The sequence below is a fragment of the Hippichthys cyanospilos genome, chromosome 11 (assembly GCF_059441005.1).
Source record: "Hippichthys cyanospilos isolate Australia breed blue-spotted pipefish chromosome 11, RoL_Hcya_1.0, whole genome shotgun sequence".
NCBI classification, from domain to species: domain Eukaryota; kingdom Metazoa; phylum Chordata; class Actinopteri; order Syngnathiformes; family Syngnathidae; genus Hippichthys; species Hippichthys cyanospilos.
In genome coordinates this window covers 10324353-10340456 of record NC_142379.1, presented here as the reverse complement: position 1 = coordinate 10340456, position 16104 = coordinate 10324353, and the positions used below count along the sequence as shown (strand labels likewise).

General features: G+C 38.2%; 3 protein-coding genes across 6 annotated transcripts in view; 1 reads left to right on the top strand and 2 right to left on the bottom strand.

The window, feature by feature from the left end:
• The first annotated feature begins 254 nt into the window (after positions 1–254).
• med29 (mediator complex subunit 29) lies at positions 255–1695 on the top strand. Its single transcript, XM_088427098.1, has 4 exons — positions 255–449; positions 530–588; positions 926–1010; positions 1087–1695. Exons 1-4 carry the CDS (start codon positions 285–287, stop codon positions 1312–1314), a joined length of 537 nt encoding a protein of 178 aa, XP_088283224.1. The 5' UTR covers positions 255–284; the 3' UTR covers positions 1315–1695.
• A 634-nt stretch (positions 1696–2329) lies between these two features.
• Positions 2330–13477, bottom strand: mlf1 (myeloid leukemia factor 1). Of its 3 annotated transcripts, none has more exons than XM_088427095.1 (8): positions 13247–13477; positions 12143–12287; positions 9991–10095; positions 5930–6013; positions 5735–5863; positions 4421–4580; positions 4213–4339; positions 2330–3149 (listed from the first exon to the last, which is right to left on the bottom strand). In XM_088427095.1, exons 1-8 carry the CDS (start codon positions 13294–13296, stop codon positions 3089–3091), a joined length of 861 nt encoding a protein of 286 aa, XP_088283221.1. In that variant the 5' UTR covers positions 13297–13477; the 3' UTR covers positions 2330–3088. The 3 variants fall into 3 exon arrangements, with proteins under 3 accessions (XP_088283221.1, XP_088283222.1, XP_088283223.1); XM_088427096.1 differs by lacking the exon at positions 9991–10095 and adding an exon at positions 7616–7651 and having other exon boundaries at positions 2332–3149; positions 13247–13476; XM_088427097.1 differs by lacking the exon at positions 9991–10095 and having other exon boundaries at positions 2335–3149; positions 13247–13474.
• A 1255-nt stretch (positions 13478–14732) lies between these two features.
• The window catches only part of rsrc1 (arginine/serine-rich coiled-coil 1), a 124382-nt gene continuing 123010 nt past the window's right edge, over positions 14733–16104 (bottom strand). For both annotated transcript variants that reach the window (XM_088427778.1, XM_088427779.1), the window contains exon 10: positions 14733–14975. In XM_088427778.1, the coding sequence (XP_088283904.1) occupies positions 14883–14975 (93 nt within the window). In that variant the 3' untranslated portion in view covers positions 14733–14882. The remainder of the gene's footprint in view (positions 14976–16104) is intronic.

Below are 16104 nucleotides of genomic sequence, written 5' to 3'. Positions count from 1 at the left end.
CGTTAAAACAGTCCCTTTCTTTCTATTTTTCACAAAAAGTCAAGATTCATCATAATAATACAAAGTAATTACCATTCTTGATTAGCCACACCAGTGACATTGAAGCCGACACACAAGAATCAGGCTATACAAATATTAGAATGTTCATTTTTAACACAGATTAGTTTTTTCAAAAATAAAAAATGTAAACAGAAAATCCTAATGAAGCAACCTGCCCAACTCGACTTAAACGGAAACGCATGTTTTGGTTCCGGTGTCAGAGTGGTTGTCAGAGTTTAACCAAAATGGCGTCTCAACAGCAGCAACCGGGCGGCCAGGGATTACAACAACAAGCTGCTTCTCTGCAGCAACAACAGCAGCAGCAGCAGCAGCAGTTAAATCAACAGCAAGACTTCGACCCGGTGCATCGATTCAAAATGCTCATCCCGCAGTTGAAAGAAAGCCTTCAGGTAAGAAAACCCACAACCCCTTGAAAGGATGCGCGTTGTTAAGGTGTTGAAAGTGACGGCTTTGTTTTTCGTTCTCACAGAATCTCATGAAGATCGCGTCGCTCAACCTTACCCACAACACGATCATAGACAACGGAGTGTACGTAGGATTTCTTATTTGCCGTGTCTGTTAACTTTTGTGCCCGAGAGGACAGAGCACAAACGCGTTCGTGTTATTGCAATCAGTTTCCTTTTTTTTCACGTCAAATTTGTTAAGTAGTGTTTTGAGAAGTTGTATGGAATCACTAAAAGATTAGTAAAAGTTTTGATCAAGAAATATAATTGAATTGGAAAAATCTGAATACATGTTTTCATCTTATATCATGTAATATTTTGTTGAGTTTATTTAAGATTTTTTTGGTTAGCTTTTACACAATCGTTCAACAGGATTTTAGTATGAGCTTGTAATTACATTTCTGTTGTTTCTTGTGCTTCAGTACAAGTAGTGACACTGCAGTACAGCGCTTTGACAAAAGCTTGGAGGAGTTCTACGCTCTTTGCGATCAGCTGGAGCTGTGTTTGGTGAGACCTAAAAAACACCAATACTTTTTTTATAGCTTTGCATTCATCGTGCACTGACCTGCATCCGCTCTACCAGCGGCTGGCCTACGAGTGCCTCTCGCAGAGTATCGACAGCGCCAAGCATTCGCCCAACCTGGTTCCTACTGCCACTAAACCCGACACAGTGCAGACGGAGTCCATGTCCTACGCCCAGTACCTCGGCATGATCAAGTCCCAGATCTCGTGTGCCAAGGACATCCACAACGCTCTGCTGGAATGTTCCAAAAAAATTGCAGGAAAGGGACAGCCCCCAGGAATTATGTAGGTCTTCTCTTCAGGATTTTATTTTTCTAAATTAAATCCTGTTTCTGCAACTGAACTTTGGACAGGGTGGAAGAATTGTAATTTCGGTGTTGGATCCTGGATCCAGGCTCTTTTTCCCACAGGCAATGTGTTGAAAATTAAGAGATGGACACAATTTTTGTGCATAAAACACAAATGTTCTGTTTTGACATTCAGGAGTTTCCTTACGCAAGAGTGCCGTGCCAGCATGTTGGATGAATTTTGAAAGTTTTTTTCTGGTTATGTTTTTTTTTTTTTTTTAAGGTAACACTTTCAGTGTTGGTAATTTAATGGAAAAAAAGTAGTTGGAAATTTGAAATCAAACTGTCCCATACTTCTGTTCAAAATAAATGTATTTTCTTTACGGTTCTTGTTGACATTCAAATGAATGATACTCAGTTGTAAATAAGATTAACATTTCAGGATTAGAAAATTAGTGTTTCAAAGTGTTAAATTCAAAATAATATACTGATGGTAGAACATGATAGTTTTCTCCAAACATTGATTTTTCATCTCTGACGGCAGATATGCATGCCATAATCATACAGATTTTATGTCTTTAGTACAATAGTCTTATTACAATATTGCCAGTAGGTGGTGCCAGTTGTGTTCTTTTCTACTGGAGTTGTACAAGTCTGTAGAAATAATGACGAATATTTGCAGGGCTCAATTAACCTGCACACGCATCAGAGACTTTGCTCTATTTGGGATCACTTTGGCGAAGTTTTGTAGGATTTTGAATACAAGGATGTCCTTCAAGCCGACCACCTCGATTCAAGATTGGTCAAAATACATTGAAACATTTGAAACAATTTACCGTAGTTTGTCTTATGTTTTTTGGCAGGTGTAGACTTTTTTTTTTTTTTTTTTTTAGCCCATTATGTACTGTAGTTACGATGGCCATGGTGTTCTGGTTCTTCAACAGCTGTGTAACATCCAGATCAAATGCTTGGATCCAAAAATAGCAGTATTGACAATACTTTTGTGTTGACACGTTTATTTTTCAATGCTAAATGCATTTCAAAATATACACGAGCAACAGTTGCAAATGGGGTTGAGTTGGGATTAAAAAAAATAATAAAAAAAGGGAAAGTATTTTTTTCTTTGTACAATGATAACAGCAGATACATTTCAGCTACATAACAAAATATATTTAACCTAAGTGCAATAGTGGCTCCTAATGGAATTTTTTTTTCCCAGCATCTATGCCGCGTCCATTCCAATTAAGTCGGTCGTAAGCTACGTGGTGTCTCGTATAGACTAAGAGTGAATAACATTTCATCCAAAAACTTCTTTACTTTTTTTAAATACAGAAATGTTGACTGATAAAACTGCGATTGTGGTAGCATCCACTTATTCTTTCAGGTGTTGCACAGTTGCCACTTCCTGTACATCTCTCAGCTATCACTTTGGAGGACACCGATTGGTCCACTCAACGCTTCATTCCTGACTTCCTCGATCCTTTGTGCCACTACGAGCAAAGTATCTGTGACTGCCATTGAAAATACAGTGGGAGCAGAAAATGTAGCACAAAGCAGTTGGAACAGTTGATACGCTTAAACTGTGCAACACTTAACGAACCTCGAGAAGCAGCGACCAATACAACAGAGGTAAAATGTGTAAGGTTTCGAATCGTGGGTCATCTCTGCCTGATTTAGGTCTTGGTGACGATACCATTGGTTTGTGTGTGAGGTGGGGGCTGTCTGTGTGAGAGTGTTGTATGCACTTGAGACTTGCGAAGACTTTGATGGATGATTTTATTTCTTTGGCGGGTTGGGGCTTTTCAGGATGCCTTTCGGTTTCGACCTGGGTTTTTCCCTGTGGAAGACAACAAAGCTGTTGGATCCATCAATTGTAGTAACCTCATTCAATCCCAAAGGTGGAATACGTGTTTTGGGTCCAGATATTTGATCACAAGTACTTATCTACAGTATATATATATTTTTGAATATTAGGGTGAAGGACAGTTTGAAAATTGCTGCCATTGAATGAGTCAATAAGGACGCACTGTACAAACATTGGGTCCAACAATGTGATTAAACTCATTCAATCCCAAAGATGTATTTATACATACAGTCCAGACACACAATTTCGGGTATTATTTTTTCCAAGGTTTAGTCTTAAGGAAGGTCTTCAAATTATGGCATTGATTGAGTTCATAATACAATATTTTTTTGGGATTATCAGCTCCCTTTCTGGTCTGATAAAGTGATTGGAAATCAGCTTGATTACAACAATTTTCAGCTGATTGCAATCAGGGGAAAATGATCAGGGTTGGGAACTTTTTAATTTATTTTAATTAGATTTTTCAATTTCATTTTTAAGCGATAGAAAACTACAGAGCTATTGCCAAAATAAAGAATATATTTACGTGGAATAAAAGCAACATGTCAACTTTGCCACAAACAATAAAAGTGAACACAGCAAATGAGAGAATATTTAAATGCTTTAGGCTTACTTGGTTTAAAGCACAGCTTTACCAGACATAGACAGGATGTTGTACTTTTATAATTATAAAATAATTACAAAAAATGTGATTGAGGCATCCCTAATATTTATAAAATGGTAAGTAGATGTTCTCTCCGGCATCACAAAAAGATTAAAAGCTCAACATACTTAAAATGTTCATCTTTTAGATCATAGGTGTCGAACTCCAATCCTCGAGGGCCGGTATCCCGCATGGAGTTTGATTTCTGTGTTTTAGATGCTTACTTGCCTGACAACACTCATGACAAAGTTGAAGGTTATCATGCAAGTTTTGGGGTAGTTTTTTTTTTTTTTCATGTTTGTTGCTTTTAGCAGTGTTACCGTTAAGATAGCAAACTTCCACAAAAGAAACAAATGATTGTTTGTAAAGCCCATACATCCAATGACTACCGACCTGTGGGTCTCCTCAGGACCATTAAGACCTCTTTGCCGTCGGGGCGGCTCCATCTGAGCCATGGGGACCGACGGCTTAAAGTTGGAAGATTTCTTCTGCCACTCGTCGTCAAAGGTCTGCACTTCAGCTAAAGAGAGGACATAAAAGTCAGAAAAAGCAAAATGAAAGCAATTCAAATTCAGGACGCGGATTCGTGTCAGGAGCTCACATTCATCCATATTCTGGAAGTCCTGTACGACCTCCTTATCTCCCGTTTTCCTGTTCATTTTCTTTTCAACGACATGTCCTCGGTCTTGGATATGGTGACCTATGGCCATCTTCTCCAGACCGCTTTCAGAGTCTTTCAGTGCTTTCACAGTCTCTTTAACCTGTACATGAGCAAACATTCATTGTGAGCAAAATTGTTCAAAGCTGCTAGTTAGATACTCCCTATTTCATTTATTCTGCTGTCACACAAAGGAAAAACTTTTTTTTTTCAGTAGTTTTTTTTTAATGTTTTACGAAACTTTAGTCACAGCTTGTCCTCGTCAGTCAATTTCTTTCTAATGAAATGGGGGTATGAGATTGTAGGGATTTCTCCAGGAATCAGCAAGGCTAATTTACAGTAGAACTTTCTTTTCAAAAAAAGAACAAATAAATTGGAATAATAAGTAACTTAGTGCTAAATTATGTTACATGGACTACTTTGCATTTTTTAAATTTGTTTGGTTTTATACAAATGCACAATTTTCCGGCAGATGAGCCAGAAATTAAACAGATGTTCTTTCACACGTTGCTGAATGAAATACACCTACATACACCAATAAAAATGTAGATTTAAAGTATACTAAATCAGACCACAGCAGTACTGTTCTTTTTTCTTCAATACAAAAATGTTTTGCCGTGTTAAATTACAACACTTGGGGGACCAATAATTTCAGCCAAGTTTGTAAATTGTTCCAAATAAACAATTTCCTCTCGGTCAGAGGAATAAACAATTTTTTCTTGGTCAGTGTAATCCGTTTTACAAAAAATGGTATTACAGGAAAAAAAAAACTTCCACAGTAGCATTAAATTGTTACTTATGATTAAAGCACAATTGCGGTAGAATGTGATTTGTTTTTTTTAATCATTGCCAACTTTGTTCAATATGATGACTGTCATTAAGTTCTAATTAACTCATTTTGTGCCAGGTATTTTAAGACACTCCTTTCCCCAAATATTTGAAAAAAAGAAAGGTAATTTAGCACATGAGATTTGAAGCCATAGATTCTGTAAAGCCATTTCATAGATTGGATGCTTTTCTGGGGCATTCATTTAAATATTAAAAAAAACAAAACAAAAACAAACATAAATAAGTAGGATACAGGATTGGATGTCTGGACTGTAAAGACGTATAATTACGTCTTTGGCATTAAGCGAGTTAAAAAGAACTTCTTCAATTTAATTTCAACTGTACATGTAGTAATACCATTGCTGAGATATCTGTCAAAAATATGGAAACTTTTGTCTAGGTATTTCACTCAGTCCGCCCCGCACTTACGCCTCCTGGGGCTCGGCGCGTCGACGACGAGGCCTGGAAGACCTTTGGGGCTTCGTTCCCAACCTTGGAATAGGTCATGACTGACGAGGAGCTGAACGAGTGGCCGTTTCCATCCGTCGTCATGTTCTCCTGACAAAAACGCAAGGAAAGTTGCAAACGCGAGAGCCGTGAAGAGAGTTGGCGGTGTGAACTCACAAAGCTTTTGTACATCCCCTCCATCTTGTTCTTCATGCTGGTCATGATGTTGTCGAACATTCCGAAAGGGTTGCCAATGGTGTCCTGTAAACACGCAAAGCGCGAAGAAAAGTCACAGCAGATGGATGGTGACGTACGCTGGGACGCCAGCTGCTCCCATGACATTATCAGCTCATAAACAACTCTTGTGTGTGTGTACTATATACAAACAAAGCATGCTGTGGGTTGGCCGTGCTATGTGTCAGCCTTGTTACATCAAGTAGAACGCTTGCCATGCTGGCCTACTAACAGGTCGCATGAAGTAAAACAACATAACCCACATGCAAACGGTTGTCATTGGCCTGGACCACCAGCATTGGTAGCTACACAACCTGTATATGCTAATTAACTCATTCACAGCCAGCTGAGTTCAAATGGGTTTTTGATGACTACAGTAGTAGTGCATTTTTGACATCTAAGGTCGATGGCGGTGAATAGCACTCAAAGGTCAAATTTTACTTGACAGGCAGATGAATCAGTTGAGCAGGTCGAGTTGTTTTGTGTTAAATGGACATTTTTTACCTTGGCGTCTTTAGCTCCAGATCATGTCTGATTTTGCCATTTAATTTCAGTTTACGTTTGACATAAGCACACAATATTCCGTGGACTAAATGGTTAGCTGGCATGGCAATTTGTTTGGCTGTGAAAATAAATTGTGTAAGAACTCCAAAAAATACACACATTTCGATTAAAAAAAAAAAAAGAATGATGGGCCAACATATTTGGAGCTGGTATTTGGGTCAATTTGTCTCAACCTTCTAAGATGTTTTACACCAAACAAGCCCAAACATGAGACCTCAAAATGTGGCTTGTTTTTGTATAAAACACAGAAAATTGTGTCAAAATGACCCAAATACTGGTTCGATTGTTTCTTTGACCCAAAATTGGGTTATAATTCTACCATACCGTATTTCCCGCACTATAACGTTCACCGGATTATAAGGCGCACCTTCAATGAACGGCCTGTTTTCATATATAGGTTGCACCACATTATAATGCGCATAGAATAGAAGTTACAGTAGTGGCTGGGGTTCCGTTATGCATCCACTAGATGGAGCTGCACTAAAGGGAACGTCAAAAAAACAATCAGATAAGTCAAACTTTATGAATAGACAATCAGAAATTAAAAATAAAGATGATTTGTGAAAAGTAGGATCTTAAGAATGGGGGGAAAAATCCTCTTATATACACTGAAAGACTGTTTGGATCAATGTCAAGATAAATTAAAATTTTAAAAGAATATAATTATGATTCAATTCAATATTAAGCTTGTTTTTATCAAATTGCAACCAAAAACCTTAAAATATATTGTTTCGTTGATTTCAAAACAGACTCTGAATTTATATGATGAAATCAAGCTTAAGTTTACAAAAGCTTGTGGTTTTTCCGACAAATAATGTGGTCTGCTACTACTACCACTATCGGAAACTAGTGAGTCTGGGTTACTTTAATGAGTTAAGTGTTAGAAAGTGTTAACTCATGCACTGGCATTGACAATTAAAGACGTCAAAGATCTTGTTTTTAATGGGCCGGCAGTAAATAAATGAAATCATTCACTCTCAATGCGTTATAACCAACAAATCCATTTAAACTGGATTAGTAGAGTGAGCTCAGAGTTGAACATGATTTCAAGAGGAATCCACTGACCGTGCTGTCAAAGGGTAACAATGAGCGACTGAAGTCCTGGAGGGTGAAACAATAAAATAGCATATGAACAACACGCAGACTTTTCTGCACGATGTATATAACATGTAAGAACACACAAAGAAAAAAAAATGAAGTTGAAGCCTTGGGCGTTAAGGCTTTATCTCAACTCTGCATCTCACCATCTATCGCTATGTATGAATGTGTGCGTGTTCTATGCAGGGGCTACAATCGGCGTGGCGTTGAATGACTTGTGTTCCATGTGTAATTGGGTCGCATTGCCAGAGATTAGCGTGGGCTCTAACACTGAAACCGAGCTTGATTCTGGGAAGGCAACACAAGGGGCTGCCTAGTGCCAGGCTGCTCTGCTGCGCTCACTCAGCTCTTTCCCAAAGGTCAAGCTGATGTAAATACAACAGTCCTGGTCACTATCTCGCGGGCCAATTTTAACCCACGGTGGCATCTATGGACAAATAAATGCCACTTCCATTTGTGACTTCATTATATTTAGACCTGGCTGCCTTTGAGGAGAAGAGCGTGGAGGTGTGAGATAAGAAACCTGTTGTTAAAGGCCCACTGGTCACTGCATCATACTCAAGAGTTTGATTATGATATTTTGACGTTCCACATTATTAGAAACACCTTTCAGGATGCTATTGTCCAGTTCTAATGACAAAATCAGTCATAAAGTAAAAGATTATCTCGAAAGAATAAAAAATAGGCTGTGACCATAAGACTTAAAAACAGAAGCGTGTGACTGCGCATTTATAAACAAGCGTGCCCAGAGGATGAAAAGTGATACGAAGCAGTGAGTTGCTGTCCTCGGGAGACAGCAGCGAAATGTGAGAATGCTACGCAAAATTAGCTCCACAGGAGGTAAACCGAATAGACGGAATGACTTCTCCCACTGGGAATCTAATGTGTCACAAACGACGTCAGACGATGGGATAATTTACAAATGATACCTTATTTTCAGTAAAATATCCAAATATTTAAATATTACTTTAATGACACTCAACTAAAATTACGGATGGTGCACTAATCTTGATTGATAGCAAGGGAAATTTTTGAATGGATCTGAACTCTTTCAGTGTCAAGCGTTTTCTAAAAAAGTAACCCCTTGAGTGCCAGCTGATTATAAGCATTTTCACGCATCTTTCAAGGCCGACAAAATATTGTATTCTGACTATGTAGAAATTGGTGGTACCATACAAAAGATTGGATTACATTCTTTACCTAGAAAAACTACCTTATTCCATTTTTTAGTACCGTATTTTCCACACTATAAGGCGCACCGGCTTATAAGGCACACCTCCAATGAATTACCCACTTTATGACAGTTTTCATATATAAGGCGAACCGCATTATAAGGCGCATAGAATAGAAGCTACAGTAGTGGATGGCCTTGTGATATGCATCTACTGGATGGCGCTGCGCTAAAGGGAATTTCAACAAAACAATCAAAAAAGTCAGTTAAACTCTGCAATCAGAAATGAAGAATCATTTATTTTTTCCTCCCCCGAAAATGAAAACACTCCGTATAAAGCCCATTGGAATATAAGGCGCACTGTCAGCTTTTGAGAAAATTGAAGACTTTTAGGTGCATCCTATAGTGTGGAAAATACGGTAGTTACTGTTTGAAAATCGGCCATTTAAGTGACACCAAGCTAATTCGGACATAAGAAGAAATATTGCTTTTTGCGACAAGATGTGTTTTCTGCACAACACTCGTATTTTTTGGTTTAGTGGCATCTGAAACATCTCAACGGTCCTCCCCTTCGATAAAAGATGACAATGTGTTTTTGGTGGCAAAATAACAGTTTGTGTATGTTTATAACTAGTGTACTGTACATTACAAGAGTACACGTGAAAAAAATTCTCAACCATGGCACTGAAAGAGTTAACGTTGACAGCCATCAATGGCAACAATGCATGAGTTAAAGGTCAGTCATAATGCTCCAAAAATTTTAGCAATACCCACGAGAGACCTAGTCATTTCATTTTTGTCAATTTTGTCTCATTTGTTAAAAAAAGATCAGAATCAAGGTCAGAATGTCCTCTATTCGGGACATGAGGCCTTAGTTGAATAGCTCGGACGATATAGACAAAATTCCATGATAGAAGACACATGGTCAGCCTGGGACTCGGGACGATGGTGGACTCGAGTTTGAAAACATCTGGCAGTAAATGAGTACGCACAAAAGTTGTCAGGATTCTCACTTTTTAAACTTAGTTTAAGAAATCGATTTGGCAATGACCACACAAATGCTGCTTTTAAGCTTGGAGGTTCCTCCTATTTCTTACTACCAAATTGTACATTTTCAGCAACACCGGATTTGGAAGTTTTATCGTATCGAGGGGCAAAACGTCTGCCTCACAGTTATGAAGTTTGGACTTCGAATGGCTTGGCTCCGGCCTTCCTGTGTGGAGTTTGTGGTGTTCGAGTGTTCTTCTCGTGCTTGTCTGCCTTTTTTCCGGGTACACTAGCACAATCCAAAAACATGCATGTTAGGTTTAAATTGCACATAAGTGGAAATAATGTCAGAAAGCTATCATTTCCATACGCACGTCTTTCTGACACACTGTCCGAGTTGCCGCACGTATTACTTGATTGTGACAAAATCGGTACCGTTAAAATAAAACATACACATGAGGAGAAGTGCATTGGTGTTATTAACGTTTGAATGACAGGAAGAAAAATATGACGAGGCGCTTCCATCCCGCGCAAAGCAAAAGGATCAAACCGAGCGTTGGGATAACTGAGGGTCAGCCACGGAGGTCATTAGCGGAGTACGCATTATCCGGTTAATGGCAGCAGGCTGCAGTAATTAGGAGGCATCGAGTTGCTGCCTATTGAGGCCAAGCTTGTGATGAAAGTCATTATCAAGGGTAAATATATAGGCCTGCATGACATGGAGGGATTGAACAGGCTCACATGCTTGTCCTGATTTGAAGGAAGGTTTTTTTTTTTTTTTTTAAACCAAGCAGTGAACATTGTTCAATTCGGTTTGGTACAGTAAATTAGTTTTTAAAGCTTTAAAATAATAAGTAATGTATCCCTACTGATTTGTACATAAAGAGTATGTTCATTTGTTTGTCCGTTTGGTTTCGTTCAAATTGGAATACGAGCCTATAATGGACAAATGATATCTACAATTTGATTTGCTGATATCTAAGTCACTCACCAGGCCAGGGCCCGCCTCTTAAAGCCTTACACATGGAAAGATACTACAGTAGAATGTGAGGATGGTGACGCCAAGTGAGTAAAAATAATGACCAGAACCTTACTCAATACATAATCAGTAGAATAAACAATTTGAGAACTATATGAGAGTGCGGCTCAATGGTAATGGTATTGCACCGGTTTTCATCTGATTCCATTTAGATCCTGTCAGTGTTGCACTATAAATGCCTTCCTGATTTTTCATGAATTCTGAGTATTTTTTTTTTTTAATTTATTTATCTGTACTAAACCTTTCTTACGCTTGCCTTAAAGGGATAGGCCAAAAACGTAGACATTTACAGCAGTAAAACATTTGTATTTTGTCTATAAATTGATTTTTTTTTAACATGTACAATTTTTATCTTTAAAAACAAATTGCTCCACTTGCGTTCGACTGAAAATAACGTCACATGTGATCAACTCAGGTAACAATCATTTAGGGCTCACCTATTGGTCATGTGACAGTCCCAACCTGAGCTGTGATTGGTTAACTTAGGTCTCAAAGGTTAATTGTCATTGAAAAATCATTTAGTTATCACATTAATTGTAGAGACAATAACTTTTTACTGCTGAAAATGGTTAAAATAGTGGACTCGTTAAGAATTTTAAAATGATTATTTTTTAACTCTTCCAGTGCCAAACATTGGAAAATAAAACCTTTAGAGGTTCAGAATATTTAGCATTTTCACTCACCTTTCAAGGCCAACAGAATATTGCGCGCTATGTATATGTAAAAAAGGGTACTGCCATACGAAAAATTGACTTCCATTCTTCAGTTAGAATTGATATATGTAATAGATGTGTTGTGTGGAAAAACTGCCATCCAATAGTCACAGTTGGCACTACAGTGGTCAATTGGCTTGTATTAGTGAAGCAATGAGTAAACGGTGTCTGTTCTCCACTACAAAAAAAAACATTTGACCAGAAATGTATCATTTATGATTGTTATTACTATTTTAAAAGTCTAGAATTCTCACCCATGGCACTAAATGAGTTAACGTTGCTTGAACAGACAAATGTTTCATAAAGGTGACCGTTGGAGGCTGAAGCACGTTCCATAACCTTTGAGAGGTCCCACTGTACTTTGCGAGCAACAAAAGTGTGCCAGTAAACAATGATCTATAAATAGAGTCGCTCTGGGCAACAGAAATAACGGTCGCAGAGGCCAAGGGTGTTGACCTTCTTCTAAAGTAAAAGCTACCATGGCCCCATGCCTGTGCAGGCCTCTATAGTTTGCTTGCGCCACAAACCCAAATAATGAGGAGGGCAGATGTGGATTGGGTCGTATACATCAGTCATGTTCTCACCCGGTGCTCACTACTCAGGGCTGGGGGCTCCGCCGCGTTGTGGCTTCTTCCGTCCGTGATGCTCGGCATGAAGGATCCACCGAGCGGCTCGGAGAAGCTCCGCATCATCTGACGCATTTGATCTCGGTGCGCTCGGTAGGGGTCACTACACAAGGAATGCCGATTAAGAATGCTGCTTCAAATATTGTCTGGATGGTTAATCAAAGTGTTAGTCACGAGCCAGCTTACTGTAAATGCCAACACTTTCTAAAGTGGGGTGTGCCCAAAATGTGTCCATAATAAAAAGTTAAGCACAACTGAAATGTACTTAACAGATGTACCGTGTTGGGTTAAAACGGCCAAGTTAACATTAAGAATGGTGTAATAAAAATATGTGATTCTTCCACAAACCTCATTAGGAATCACCAGTTAAGGATTTTTCAGGATTTGGGGGTGAATTTAGCCCTGTCTTCAATGAAAATAGATATGCCTTATATTCAGTACCATCTCATCTTTACATTCAAAACAGAACCAAGTGTATTTATACTCTCCTGAGATTTAGTCTCTCTTGTGTCCAATTTGTCTCAAGAAGACAGCAGTTAATTGTATCCGACCCAAACATGTGAGACATCATCAGAAAGTTCAGGATGTCATCTTCTGAGAACATTAGGACTAGGGTAGCTCCAATGAGTCAAAAGATACTTAAACATATGTCCAACACAGTGCACACAAATAATAGGTTAGTTCCCAGAAGGATATTAAGCTAGCAATCGTTAAAGCAGGATGTTACTATGTATTTACAATATTGGACCTTGACATGAAGCAGAATACGGAGCGAACCTTTTTACCCTTGAAATTTATTTTTGTTAATACTTTATTGCGTCACATAGATTTTAAGAAAATTCACGTTGATTTGCTGAAAAATGATTAAAACTTCACACAAATTAAATTTACTTAAATTTTGTGGGACGGACCATTTGTTTATATTTGCAAACGACTAAAGCCTTAATACAAAGTACAAAAGAAATTCTTCTGTATCGTATATTTAATATTAAACATATTTTACATTCGCCTCCCATTCTCGGAGGGCTGAAGAAAAACTAATTTAAAATTGAAAGAACTTACGAGAAGAAGGGGTCATCATCAAAGTCCACGAAATTGCCGTTTTTGTACATCTCGACGAAAAAGCCTTAAACTAAAAGAAAACGGTGAAATGATAAATACAAAAAAAATTCAAACAAACATATTAAGCCGTGTGCAATAAAGGTACAGCAACAGCAGGTATTAATGTAAGCACAGCAATGTGACCAAGGAAGAGGGCGAGTGTGTTTGCAATTTAGGACCGTGGGCAGTCTACCATGTGACGTGACCCGGTCCTCTGATTGGCTGATTCAGACAAGTTGCGTGCACGAGGTTTTTGTGTCGCTGAGGGTTGCCATGACGACGACGCTCTCGAAGCTTCTCGTAAAAAGCTTTTATACCCGTCGACGTTAAGCGACTGTAATACAGTAAGGTCCACACCTTCTTACAAACTTGCATCCTCCATTCACAGCAGCGGGACAGCGTGTGAAGATCACATATTACTGGACGCAAGAGTTCTCCATCTTGCTTTCGAACATGCTTGTATTTAGGACCTCATTACCACACTGGCTATTTGGAGGAGATGGCGGGGTGAGAAAGTGTCCCAGGCTGGGTATAGATTTACCATCTGGAACGCTCCATAAATAGGCGCGGCGCTGATTCGCTACACTGCCTTAAAATTGTCACTCATAATTAAAATCCGGAATCCAGGGTAAACACAACTCAGCAGCGTCTAGTAAAGGCAAGGCAAAAGCAAGTTATTAACCCTTGTGGCATGATGTTCCAAATTATGGATATTATTTTTTTTTTGTATCAGAGAAAAATCAATGGAAAAAAACACAAGGGAGCTGAAATTTCCCAGCAGATGATTAAAACGTGTAAAATTTCAAAATGCACCATTTTGACATTTCTATGTGATTGCAGCTGGATGTGTGAGTGTGCACAAAAATAATCATTGTCCAAATTTTGGACCACATAAAACCAATATGATTACAATATTTGCGATGCATTTCAAAAGGATTTATTCCATTGATTTTCTTGCGGTTTTTGCAACATTCCGTTCCGCTTCGGTCAAACTATGTCAGTAAACTGAAAATTCTTTGTTGACGTGTGTTTCACTTCAAGACAGTAGGTGGCGGTATAGACTTAAAGTGTCATCACGTTACAGGTTAAAAAGACAAACATACCATTTTTCATTTTTTGGGGGGGGTTAAAAATGTAACCTACAAATGTATGGATAGAACTGATGCCACTGAACAATTGAAGTGCTTGAAGGAAAAAAAATAAAAATAACTGTTACAAGCTTTTAAAAGCTTTGACAAAATTAGGAAAAAAATGCAATGTATATAATTTGTTAATTGTGTGCACAAGGGTTAAAATCAGTATGAAATGTACATTCAGCTGGAAGAGGGTGTGTACACTTGTGCATCATTTCCCTTTTACTCGTATGCATTACGTTACAAACTTGGTATTTTAACAGTATTTATACTTTTTATATCCACTTTGCTGAAGTCAAAGCAAAACCAGAATCGTAGTTTCAATACGGTTTAATTCAATTAAGATTTGATTCTTACAATGTGTCATGAGAAAAGCTACAATAAAATGAAGGAGTGATTGTGTGAAGAAATTGAGCACGCCGAAGGTATGGTGAGAATAGGACGGATCTGCTGGCATTCCCTGGTTAGGCCACAGGACTTCCCATCAGCCTTTCCTGGCGAAGTGAGATAAGCCTGTTGAGCCACAAATCCTCAGCCTTCTCTTTGTCAATGAACAACTGTGGAACACAAGGAACAGAGCACAAACTTGAATTTTTCATGATGCGCTGTACGGTGATATGGCATTTCAAATTTTCATAAATGTGTGGAAAAATAACAAATTTCCACTTAAATTTTTGAATGACAAACATTTGATTATCAACATGTGTAATTATGTCATTTGTTAGCGCCCAGAATTGGCGATTTCAAAACAACAGCACTGTTTGTATCAGAAGTTGGGTGCAACAGTCGCGGTGGAAAAAATAGTCACGCTGTCACGCCGTCTGGAACATCTTCAAAATACAAGCTTACTGAGACATTCATGTCCATGTATTTGGTAAACTAACTTTCAGTGCAGATATGGGTGGTATATGAAAGATTGACTTCCATTCTTTAATTTGAATTGCGTGTATGTTAAGTGTGTTGTATGTGTGGAAACACCGCCATCCAATGGTCACAGATATCACTACAGTGCTCAATTGGCTCATATTACATAAGCATTAGTCAAGGGTGTCAGCTACCCTCCACAAAAATACGTATTTGATGAGAATGTATCATTTATTATTATTACTATTTTAAAACACAAGAATTCTCCATGGCACTGAAAAATTTATTAATTACAGCCATTGCATTTTGAAAGTGATATTGTACGTTTTGAATTGGGTTTACTGTCAAGTAGTACCAGTAATTATAACCCACGGCTCCATATTGTGATAACCAAGTGTTCATTAGGAAGTAACACTATTAAACTGAAATACTGTAGGTTGATTAGGTCTGCGACAAACAAATGTTCTAATAATCAATGTTGATTATATTGCGATTGATCGCGTGAAAACACACTTTATTCAAAAGCAGGACATTTCAAAATGACAGTGCATCAATTGAAATTCAGTTACTGGTTTGCTTTCTAACATGTAATAAAAACAGGCAAAGATTTTGATCATTTCTTTCCAAAAGTAAAAGGAAATGTTTGAAGTCTGCTCACGTGGAGCACTACAGAAATGGCTAGCAAAAAAGGCTGAAATTCCTACGATTTGAACAATTCAAATGGAACTAGGATTCAAAATGGTACACCAACTATCAAAATGGTAAAAGATTAGTTTGATAATCAATGAGGTTTTGATTGATCATGGCAGCACTGGCGTTGAT

Coding starts and splice junctions, on each gene's coding strand:
- med29 (XM_088427098.1), top strand. CDS start 285: ATGGCGTCTCAACAGCAGCAACCGGGCGGCCAGGGATTACAACAACAA. Junction 450..529: donor AGTTGAAAGAAAGCCTTCAG/GTAAGAAAACCC, acceptor TCGTTCTCACAG/AATCTCATGAAGATCGCGTC. Junction 589..925: donor ACGATCATAGACAACGGAGT/GTACGTAGGATT, acceptor CTTGTGCTTCAG/TACAAGTAGTGACACTGCAG.
- mlf1 (XM_088427095.1), bottom strand. CDS start 13,296: ATGTACAAAAACGGCAATTTCGTGGACTTTGATGATGACCCCTTCTTC. Junction 6,014..9,990: donor GAAGTCCAAACTTCATAACT/GTGAGGCAGACG, acceptor GCGTGTTTACAG/GACACCATTGGCAACCCTTT. Junction 3,150..4,212: donor GGTCCTGAGGAGACCCACAG/GTCGGTAGTCAT, acceptor TGTCTTCCACAG/GGAAAAACCCAGGTCGAAAC.